Raw genomic sequence first — 11,860 nt, 5'->3', positions numbered from 1 at the left:
AGTTTTGCCTTTGTCTCCATTGAGAAGATAGAATCAGCTGACCAGGCTGTGGCAGAGGTCAGTATTTCATTTATGGATCCACTTTATACACTTTTGTATCATAATATTTTCATACTTTATCGTTCATGTCTAGCCCTAAAGTCCAACAGGTTGTTTTTGCTGCTGTACCTTTAAGAATTCTATACATAACTAACCCCAGTTTTGACAGGCTTCACTTTACATGTAATTATGTCATTTGTCAGGCATGTATTGTAAGTGGTGAATAAAGACTAGTGGTGATCCATACATGATTCTATATTTGTCATATACAAGGCCATAACAGCAGAATAATTTGTCTATCCAAACTTTGTCCATGCGCAATATTAACTTGTACAGTAACATGATTTAAGCAAAATATTTTAAATTTTTAGTATTATTTATATACCAATATTTTGAAAGATTCTATATGATTTTTATTAGTACTATTGTTGTTACTTAAAATATGTTTCTGTGTAGTGATTGCTTTTTAAAGAAAATGATATATTATTGTAAATTATATTGTTAATGTTGCCATGAATATAGCCATCATTGATGATAAGGCATTTAAACAAGTAAATTAAATGCATACCAATATGTTCAGCCATTTTTATGCTGCGGCGCCCGGGGAGCAGTTGGGGGTTCGGTGCCTTCCTCAAGGGCATCTAAGTCGTGGTATTGCCAGCCCGAGACTCAAACCCACAACCTTAGGGTCAGGAGTCAAACTCTCTAACCACTAGGCCATGACTTCCCCGGCATGTTGTATTGTATTGTGCATATTCAAGAAAAATCTTGTTTTCTGTGATAGGATCCCTTTAAAAGTGTTAGGATTTACCACATCTTTATTTATTTACAGAAAGAAACCCCTGTTTATCCACTCCTTCTGTCTCTCAGCTGAATGGCACTACTGTGGGTGACGTCAACATCAAAGTCAGCATTGCCAGGAAGCAGCCCATGCTAGATGCTGCCACAGGGAAATCTGTCTGGGCTTCTCTTGGTAAATAAAGACATTTCACAGGAAAAAAAAAATACTGTTGTGTTGCACACTTGACTAACCCAAATCTATTTGTCTCCTTTACTTGCTTGTGCTGCTTTCGTCCTTCACAGTGCAGAACAGTGCCAAGGTCACCTTCACAAGTGTGCAGAAACAAACGGAGCCAGGTCGTCTACAGTCAAAACTTCCTTATGTTAAACTAAGAAAAATGTCCAGTATTAGATTTTTTTGTGAAGAAGTAAATCTGTTACTTTCTGTCATTTTAATTTGCACAGCATTTTAGCATTTTTAAAGATCGGTGTATCTGGACATTTAGCTCATTCATGGATCTGTCATTCTGTTCAGTAATAATCAATAAACTTTTCCATCAGGGTGCCTGGGCTGACTTCATAATATGGGCAAACTAAGCAAAAAAACACATTACCTCAATGAAACATCTTCAGAGTTTGACAGGCAGAAACTATAAGCCAGTTTTTAGAGGTGATAAAGCAAATCTGAGCTTTGTATAGATGGATTTTGTATTTGAGTATGAATAATAACTGATTAACTACAGACCTCAGCTTTGTGAAACATGTTTACCCCCGCAACAACCCACAACATTAGATGGTATTGATGAAATGAGTTCAGACCTTCCAGTGCTCTTTGCCTAAAGGGAAACAACATGCTGAGAACACAAATACAGAGACATGCACTGTTATATAAACACTGCATACTAATAATGGTAACATTATATCATATTTATTAAGAAACATAACTGTTTTAGAATTTTCCTTTTTTTATTTCTCTAAAAACATTATTTTTTATTTCTCTAAAACATTCATCTAAAACATTACTCATATGAATATGAATGACTATGGGAAAAAATATCAAAACAAACATTTTATTTTTTCAAATGTGAAAGAAACTGCAACACTCAATATTTCAGCATAAAGAAACAAAGTCTGATATATATCTTATATGGATCAGAGACATAAGCATTAATCTGACGAAGCTTGCAACCAGACGAGCAAGAGGAGAAGAGTCTGAAGGTATTATGGGATATGGGAATAAGGGGTATGTTAGCAGTATTAAGGAGACCAGTGAGAATGCAAGAGCGGAGAGAAGTTAGGAGCACAAGAGGGTGTTGTTAGTTTGTCAGACATACAGGAAGAAAAAAGGAGTTGTGACCTATGGAGGGTGGTGGCTTTATATCTAAGGAACAGGATGTTATATCCACCAACATGACAGATTCCCCCCCTGACCATTTTCCTACCACCAAAAGATGTCCTGGGATTAAAGGGACAAAATATCTATGAAAGTCCGCAGCTGGACCGAAGGATCTGACGGAGACACAGCATGCAGTAATGCCCAACAGCTGTATATGTAATAGTGGAGTCATTATTGTTTGGACCACTTTGATTTTTATTGTATGGACAATAACAGTTAAATATATTATTTTGTGTTTCATAGACATAGAAGTCAGTTGAGAAAGTCACAGGTTTGAAATGACAGGGTGAATAAATCATTACAGCATTTTCATTTTCGGGCAAACTATCCATAAATAACTGAATAAAAGCTCATTCTCTCCAGACTAAAGAGCTCAAATGCATAGTTACTACATATCAATTTCGAAGACGTTTTTTACGGCTGTGCAAAATGAAAATATAAAAGAGTATTAAGAAAATAAATAAAGGGTATATTTTAATTTTCATTATAGCACCCACTTTACCTATTTAAGTATGATTTAAAACCCTAGACCATTGTTTCGCTGCATCTCTATTTGGTTTTGGGGCATGGTCTTTCCGTGTTGCTCCATCAGGTGACGGCGCAGAGCAGACTTGTGGGCAAAGCTGACGTGGCAGTACGCACACACATACGGCCGCTCCCCACTGTGCACATTCATGTGATCGCACAGTGTTGACTTCTGAGTGAAGGTCTTGTGGCACAAGGGGCAACAGTGGAGCTTGGAAACTCCACGGTGGATGATCATGTGGCGGTTGAGTATATTAAAGTGGTTGAAGTGCTTCCCGCAGCATGGACACATGTACAGTCGATGTGACACCAGGGAATGCATGGCTAAGTCCTGCATTGAGCAAACTGCTAGTCCACACTGCTCACACACCACTGGTCCCACCCCTGAGGACGTGGATCCCACCACCGCCACAGACTCGTCAGCAGCTCCATGCTCATTTGTATGTGTCCCAACTCTCATTCCCTCTTCCCTGCTGGAAGCTTCAACACCAAAGTGTGCAGGACCTCCATCAGAGCCAATCTCTTCTCCTTGTCCCTCTCCAGCCCTATACTCAACTAAGACAGAACCATCTGTGAGCTGATGATTGGACTTGAAATCGGCCTGAAAGTCCGCTCCAAAATTACCTGTAGTCTCATCTGGCGTTGGGAGGCACTCCTGATAATCCTGATAGTTACCCAAGAGCTTGCGGTCTTTGAATATGTATCGCTTCCTGTGTTTAAAGCCTCTTCCTCTGCCTCCCCTGTGCTCTCCATGTCGACGTCTCCACATGTGGCCTGCCCCTCTGAGGCCGTTGCCTTTAGCTTGCCCCTCCATACTGGGCTCCTCTATACCTGCGTCCATCGGTTCGTGGTCATCTAACATGACAACAGCTTCTCTGTCTTCTTTCTCTTTAGCACCAGAGGTCTTCTCTGGGTCTTGATGTTCATCGTTGATCTGCACCTGAATGATGTCACTCTCAGGCCCGTCCTCTCCCTCAAAGTGTCCAGATGCATCGGATCCTCTTACCTGTTATGGTAAAAACACAAATTGGTAAACTACAACGGAGCAAACTACCACGATAAGAGCTGATCTCATCCGTGGGGGTGTTAGAACAACATAGAAATCAGAAGTCGATTTGATGCATGACTGTTGGCAATGAGTCTTCACGTAAAATGCAAATAATATGTGGTGCAAAATGGAAACTACCAATTAGGGTTGGATCTTGGATGATATATTGAATATTCATGATTCGCAATGATTTTAATGGTCGTATTGTGATTATTGCAATGATTCTAATGAAGTGTTCTAAAAAGAATGAAAAATTTCCAAAAGAGCATGAAACTAATTTCCAGATTCTTCATTGTCTCAAAACTTGACCGTTTGCAATCGATATGAGGCATTTTAACAGCATCTCATTTTAATGTCAAAAGCAAACACAAAGTTTGGTGAGAATTCAGTGATGAAGAATTCAATGGCTACTCAAAAATGTTTACAGAATGCATTTTTCTGGGACGCAATCATGGATAGCATGTCATATTCGAGTAAATATCAGCAAGTATGACTAATACAACCACCAATATATACATTTGGTGAACTCCAGTGATAGGGCTACCATTGTGAATGGGACTTCTCTATGTTCCTCCCAGATTAAGATGTTTGATCAAATCTATTACCATTGTCTCCTTGATCATTATTAGCATATGAAGCAAATTAACAAATATTTACACAGTGTATGGTCAAATCACTGTCATCTTTGTGAGGGATGTTGGAGAGTTTGGCATCAGCAGCCTGGAGCTCCTTTCCTGAACTGTGAGGATGCAGTGATGCTGTATAAGATCCCAAATAGAGCCCAATGAATGGGTACTTACACTGACAATCACCGGCATAGACAGACAGTCTTCTGAATTCACAGTCTGAATAGCCTTGTTTGAGGTTGAGACATTCCCAACTGGGCTGCCACTCTGGGGCTGCATGTACTGGCTCAGGGCTCCTCTGCATTTCTCCACCACATGCTCCATCTGCAGGTAGCTGGCTGCAGTCAGGTAGTTCACGATCTCTTTGGCACTGAACTGCAGCATCCCTGTGTAACAGGACTGGAGGAGTTCACATACCACTGCTGAGCTGTGCAACATCGACACCTGCTGGATAGAGAGAGCATTTGTTGACAGAAACAAAACAGCTGATGTAAAAAAATTAAATACAAAATCTGCAATTTCCTGCTTGCAAAATTAAACTCTGATTTTTAAAACAACACCAAACAGAACTGCATAAATTCAAACAACAAAGGAGCTTAAGCACTAAGAACCATAACTGTAATGTTAACTATATCTGCGTCCACACCAACACACAGCAACATTCTATACATTATAACTGCACGCTGCAATTATGTTGTCTGCCACTTTATATACTCAAGATCTTTAAAGTCGGATGGAAATTAATAGGCTGTTAATGTTTTTATTGTTCATCAGCTAGAAGAAAAATGAGCCTGAAAGTGATTGTAACACTACATTTCTATGTGTTAATACAGCTGTGGTGTACACTTTCATATTCTCATAGAAATATGAAATATGTGCTGCAAAGACTAATTTCTTCAAGATGTCCACGTCAGATTTTATTTTACATAAATTTCAGGGGACAAAGCCACGCAGGTAATACAGAAGATTTCCCAAGAACCTGTCAACAAATGGCTTTACCTGTAGCTCTGATGAGGGGTTCATGAGAAACTGGTCCCTGAGAAACACAGAGCAAGCCGCCAGTACGACCTTATGACCCCTGAACATGCGCCTGCCTCCAGCCACGATGGTGACATCACAGAAGTGCTGCTGCGTCCGCAGGAAGTTCATGTTACTCAGGGCAGTGTCTCCATGCGCAGGCAAACGGAAACTCACCACATCCACGTCCATGCTTTCACTACAGCTAAAACGAAAGAAAAAAGACAAACAAAGAAAAAAAAACTAATTTTATTAATGAAGCGTCAATGATTTGGAATTTTTGACCTCAAAATCATACGGTCACTGTTGAAAAGAGCGTAAATGTGCAGAAGATGCTGGAAAACCAAAACAATATGCAATATGTTTGTTTACTGCTTAGTGCTGTGTTTCCCAAAAGCATTGTAAGCCACAGACAGTCCCTATGATCAACTTTAGCTTCCTGAGCTTTTGAGAAACACAGCCCAGGACAAACAAGGGACTCATGGACAACTATCACAAAATATAAAAACAGCTGTGGAACAGAAACAACACACAGTTTAAAGAATTATTAATTGTCTAGTTATAAATGTATTGAGTTGTTATTTTGCCTTTTGGATATATAACATATTTTATGTAAAATACATTGGTCAGGGCAGGACAAAGAAAAAATGATAATCCCTCGCTTATTATTTTTGTTATTAACCTATTGCAGATTTTGAAAGGTGTGTGTAAACCATAGACTGTATGGTGTAAACGTATAATAAAGCAGCAGCACATTTCTCCCTTGAATGAATGATGAGTGGTCAGTGTTATTGTTTATATCAGTCTGGCACTGCAGCATCTTTTGTTTCAGACAGACTGTTTAACACACCGCCCTCATTACAATACAAACACATCACTGATCTGATCTTGAGTGATTTAGCGAGGAGAAATCAACAATCCTCAAAACCAGAGTAACTTATATCAGGTTTATGATGTCTAGAGATCAGTGCAGCTCATCCACATCACGGGACGAAACAGCAAACGGAAACAAACACTCGCGCGGATTTCGAGTAAAACATAAGACAAGTCTGCCGTCTTTGTGCGTCTCATTTCGCTCATTCATCCGTTCTGCTCCGTGTGTTTCAAAACTATTTTAGCTGAGATTCGCAGAATGAAATGAAGTACGAAAACTTACCAGGAAATATTGATGATTATAAAATGATTTTCAGAATAAAAGCCCCGCCTGGATAACAATAAGCCGAGACCCCCGAGGTCAGTGGAAGGGGGTCGTGGGAAATATTTAATTTTGAACGAGTGTATCGAAATACCTGCCGAATGGCCCCAGCTACCGGCTACGTGTTCTGAGGTTTATTAAATGTAAAGAGTCACTGGTTGACATGGCAACAGCAATGGCAGAGACTCGTTCTTCTCTTATTGATATCAGATCGAGGCACAGGCGGAGCTACATCGAGATGATAGTGACGCTCACTTCCGCCCAGCCACTAATAAATAAAGGCCCCGATAAACTCAAAACAAAGTTGCTTTTCGTTCTTTTAGGGGTAAAACGAAATTCGAAATACGTGAGCAGCGGTGTTATTGAAAATCACAATCAAGTAAACTTGATAAGAAAGTAAGAACGAAGGAAAAAGAAGAAGAAAAAAAGCTAAATCCCACCATCCCGACAGCTATCAAATAACACATCATAAAGAAGCATAAATATTATACTTTGTGCACAAAGTATAAGATTTTAAGGCTTTGACATTGCTGGAAGAGGATATAGTATCCAAATAACACTTCAGGTCTTTACAAAAAAAAAGAAATAGAGGTTTCACAGACAAAAAGTGTACTTATGTATAAAAATAATTTAGCTAGGAAAATTAATAGATTTATTAGAAAATACTTGTCTTTTAAATTCTTGTGAGAGCTATAAAAACCTAATAAGACATCCTTAAACAGCATAGAAAAATGAAAAAAACCCAGATAGCAAATTTATGTAATTAATAACTTACCCTGATGTTGTTTCAAACCCGTAAAACCTCAGTTTATCTTAGGAACACAGTTTAAGATATTTTAGATTTAGTCCGAGAGCTCTCAGTCCCTCCACTGAAACTGTGTGTACGGTATACTGTCCATGTCCAGAAATGTAAGAAAAACATCTTCAAAGTAGTCCATGTGACATCAGAGGGTCAGTTAGAATTTTTTGAAGCATCGAAAATACATTTTGGTCCAAAAAAAGCAAAAACGACGACTTTATTCAGCATTGTCTTCTCTTCCGTGTCTGTTGTGAGAGAGAGTTCAAAACAAAGCAGTCTGGATATCCGGTTCGCGAACGAATCATTCAGTTCACCAAATCAAACTGAATCGTTTTAAACGGTTCGCATCTCTAATACGCATTAATCCACAAATGACTTAAGATGTTAACTTTTTTAATGTGGTTGACACTCCCTCTGAGTCCAAACAAACCAATATCCCGGAGTAATTCATTTACTCAAACAGTACACTGACTGAACTGCTGTGAAGAGAGAACTGAAGATGAACACCGAGCCGAGCCAGATAGCGAACAATAGACTGACTCGTTTACGAGTAAGTCATTTATTAAAACAGGGTATAGTGTGATATAAGAATATGTTTATCAGCTATATTAATCTCTTGTTATTGATTATCTGACAAAATAGTAGTAAGAAGTTGAGAGCCTATTAAGAACAAGTAAGGTAATACACGGCAGCCCTGCGAACTCCTCTAGACTCATTAAACCTTGGGGAAAATCCAGATTTAAGACTGAGCAGATTCCATTTTTAATATAAAGTCTGTACCATTATGCTAAAGAAATCACCAAAATCGAATTTATACAGGGATTGTAAAATAAAATCATGTTCAAGGGAGTCGAAGGCTTTATAAAAATCCACAAACAAAATAAAACCATCCTTTCTAATCAGTTCACCATAGTCTAATAAATCCAAAACAAGGTGTATGTTATTAGCAATATGGCTCTTTGGAGTGAAACCTGAAAAAGAACACGTTTAATTTTTTTTTTTCATTAGCAAAGCTAATATCTTAATCAAAATATGTAACAAGCAGATTGGACACCAATTGTCAATCAGCAAAATATCTTTCTTAGGTTTAGGTATTAAAGTAAGTAACCCCTGTGATAAGGTAGATGGGAGTGTTTCAGATGCAATTCTCTCCAAATAAGCCTTAAGCAAAAAGGGAGCTAAATCATCAACAAAACTGTCAGCCCATCTGTTCTTGGAGACTTATTGTTCTTATTCGCCTCAATAGACTAAATTATTTAATCGGTGGATATGTATCTATTGCAGATTATCTTATTGTCATTAGATAATGGTCAAAGACTGGAAAAATGACAAAGCTGTACCCATGCAAAAATTTTACTTGTAAAGATTGGAATAAAAGTTTGCACAATATGAACTGATTTCTTTAGGATCAGAAGAGTACCATTGACATTTAAAGAGTTAATAGTTAAATTGAGTGAAATAGAGTGAATAAAGTCTCCTTCTGGCCTACACCTAAACATAGAGTCTAACTGAGTTTGCAGATCACTGAATTTCTGACAAACCTTCCTGCATTTTAGCACACAGAGTCATTATTTTAGAGGTGACAGACTCCTCGTCAAGTTTTGTTAAATGTCTGCAAAAATCTCTCGCACATTTACCTACTTCATTTTTAAGGAGTTCCCAATTGAGGCCATGTTTATTTTCCCTTTGAGCTTTGATCCAATAATATTTAATCAAAAATAAAATATTTTTCCTCAATTGATCATACTTAAGCAAAGAGGAGTTGAGTTTTCAATAAGTGGTTCTAGGTCTTGAAGAAGAGAAACCTGAAGAGAGAGGGGACTGGACAAGAGTTGCCTTAAGATCTGTCATAGGGCAATGTAGAATAACTGAAACATTAAAATCCCTGAAGGACTGTGAGACAAGCCAATAGTCTATACTGGACTGTCGAAAACAAATTTTGTTGCTCCAAGTATAAGATTTAATATTGGGAAGGCGATTGAGTGTTGCACAATTCTAAGTGAAATTCAATGACGTCAAGGCTGTAATGTTATAAGGTTATTAAGGCACATGTGATCCAAGTCGACCATTACGCTTTCTCCAGACCCTATCATCTCCCTATATTCGATCACCTTTTCAATCTCTGGGATTACCGATAATGTTACCTATGGTACAGTTTACTCACCTTGGTGTTTTTAATTTTTTTTATATAATGTAATGCCCCACCCACCCCTGAGGGTCAGAGCCCATGCTTCAGCTACTCCAGCTACATTGGCTCCTCAACCTCCAATTACAAAATTTCCACAGGAATTAGGAAACTGACCCCTCAATGCTGTTGTTGACCATTCAGAGTCAAGTACTGTACTGATTGGAAACAGGTAACCCTGGAGTCTTAAAGGGATAGTTCACCCAAATAGCAAAATTATGTAGTTAATAACTTACCCCCATGTTGTTCCAAACCCGTAAGACCTCCGTTTATCTTTGGAATACAGTTTAAGATATTTTAGATTTAGTCCGAGAGCTCTCAGTCCCTCCACTGAAACTGTGTGTACGGTCTACTGTCCATGTCCAGAAAGGTAAGAAAAACATCATCAAAGTAGTCCATGTGACATCATCAGAGGGTCAGTTAGAATTTTCTTAAGCATCGAAAATACATTTTGGTCCAAAAATAGCAAAAACTACGACTTTATTCAGCATTGTCTTCTCTTCCGTGTCTGTTGTGAGAGAGAGTTCAAAACAAAGCAGTTTGTGATATCCGGTTCGCGAACGAATCACTCGATGTAACCGGATCTTTTTGAACGAGTTCACCAAATCGAACTGAATCGTTTTAAACGATTCGCGTCTCTAATACGCATTAATCCACAAATGACTTAAGCTGTTAACTTTTTTTAATGTGGCTGACACTCCCTCTGAGTTCAAACAAGCCAATATCCCTGAGTAATTCATTTACTCAAACAGTACACTGACTGAACTGCTGTGAAGAGAGAACTGAAGATGAACACTTTGATGATGTTTTTCTTACCTTTCTGGACATGGACAGTATACGGTTCACAAAGCTTCAATGGAGGGACTGAGAGCTCTCGGACTAAATCTAAAATATCTTAAACTGTGTTCCAAAGATAAACTGAGGTTTTACGGGTTTGGAACAACATGAGGGTAAGTTATTAATGACATAATTTTTCTATTTGGGTGAACTAACCCTTTAAGCAAGGTGAGGACAGAAAAGTCTCTTAACTTGGATGATTTAGTTGAAAGGTTTTACTCATTAGAATAAGTGAAACTGACTGTGAATATTGGAATCATATTTGTAAGGAAATATTTAGCTCATTTATTTTGAGAAGAATCAAATCTAAAGATTCGAATTGCTTTATTTGAACCGATTCCCAATTCAATTAGTTTATACTTCATCAACGGTTTGTCTAACGAAAGTTAAAATCAGTAAATCTTTACACTTCTGTTTATATTACTTCATAGATAATTAGAATACAAACAGGATGATAATAATTTATACGTTACCAGCTAGGTAGCTCAGATCTGGGCAAAAATACACCACACAAGACAATACTTCTTTATCAATGAAACAAGAATTTATTGAGCTAACTAATACATGGATCTAAAACCTAATGGACACACACACACACACACACACACACACACACACACACACACATAAAGTTACTGAAGATAATGATAACGGATTTGAATGAAGTCCCAGGAGTAAGTTATTTGTTAGATCGCACCAAGAAAACTACAAAAGCAGAGATGGGTCTCGTCTTTACTGCTTAAGATCAATTTGCACCTATTTCAGCAAGAAATTAAGTTTGTTTGTTTACTTGCATTTGCTGAGAGCGGATTTGGAGATTTGCCTCGTCTGAGGGAATCCCAGTGCCTCGGATTGGATGCAGATCTGACGTCTGGATGACGACTTTTGGGAAAACCCTCCTGGTGATTGGTTGGTTGCCTGGTTACGTAGAACTTCGGAGTTTCGGATGGTTTCGCTGTCACGAAGTTTCAACGGAGTGGTTTTGAGTTTTGTATGGCAAGAACGCTAGCAGCGTTGGAGTTGGTAGTTCAAGCCATGGCGAAGAAGGAAGAGCAGCGCAGCGAGCCGCATTTACGCGACACGACACCTGACACAACCCTCGACAAGAGTCTAGACAAGAGACGACAAGAGACCCTGAATAAATCCAAGCATCGGGGTTTTACCGAAGCAGATTAGTTCATCCCACGATGCGATCTTCCAATGGGATGCTGTTGCAGAGCTTAGACACGCCCCGTACTATTTCTTGATTAAACAGTTATTAACCATCATGGGACATCGTCATGTGAGATGACCTCCTTCGTGGAGCTTTTTTTAATAGCTTATAAAGTGTCATAATATGCACACAATTCAGAATCTGGAGATTTCATTAGCTCCAAATTAAGGTAAATAACGTGAACTTTCGTTCAATACTAA

At 38.5% G+C, this 11,860-nt stretch overlaps 1 protein-coding gene across 4 annotated transcripts; it reads right to left on the bottom strand.

The window, feature by feature from the left end:
- Positions 1 to 1,869: 1,869 nt before the first annotated feature.
- On the bottom strand, positions 1,870 to 11,528 carry LOC132104429 (zinc finger and BTB domain-containing protein 12-like). 4 transcript variants are annotated; one of them, XM_059509899.1, is made up of 4 exons: positions 11,238 to 11,528; positions 5,414 to 5,636; positions 4,589 to 4,861; positions 1,870 to 3,746 (listed from the first exon to the last, which is right to left on the bottom strand). In XM_059509899.1, the coding sequence occupies exons 2-4, from the start codon at positions 5,621 to 5,623 to the stop codon at positions 2,733 to 2,735; spliced, it is 1,497 nt and encodes a 498-aa protein (XP_059365882.1). In that variant the 5' UTR covers positions 5,624 to 5,636; positions 11,238 to 11,528; the 3' UTR covers positions 1,870 to 2,732. The 4 variants fall into 4 exon arrangements, with proteins under 4 accessions (XP_059365882.1, XP_059365880.1, XP_059365881.1 ...); XM_059509897.1 differs by lacking the exon at positions 11,238 to 11,528 and adding an exon at positions 6,588 to 6,859; XM_059509898.1 differs by lacking the exon at positions 11,238 to 11,528 and adding an exon at positions 6,721 to 6,859.
- Between the last annotated feature and the right edge of the window lie 332 nt (positions 11,529 to 11,860).

This window comes from Carassius carassius, chromosome 25, assembly GCF_963082965.1.
Source record: "Carassius carassius chromosome 25, fCarCar2.1, whole genome shotgun sequence".
Taxonomy (NCBI): Eukaryota; Metazoa; Chordata; class Actinopteri; order Cypriniformes; family Cyprinidae; genus Carassius; species Carassius carassius.
The sequence above is the reverse complement of the archived record's forward strand: the minus strand, read 5'-3'. Positions and strand labels throughout refer to the sequence as shown.

Excerpts from the sequence above, each read along its gene's own strand:
- LOC132104429 (XM_059509899.1), bottom strand. The coding sequence starts at position 5,623 with ATGGACGTGGATGTGGTGAGTTTCCGTTTGCCTGCGCATGGAGACACT. Across the intron at positions 4,862-5,413 it reads ACCCCTCATCAGAGCTACAG|CAGGTGTCGATGTTGCACAG; the intron begins GTAAAGCCATTT and ends CTCTCTATCCAG. Across the intron at positions 3,747-4,588 it reads CTATGCCGGTGATTGTCAGT|GTAAGAGGATCCGATGCATC; the intron begins GTAAGTACCCAT and ends TTACCATAACAG.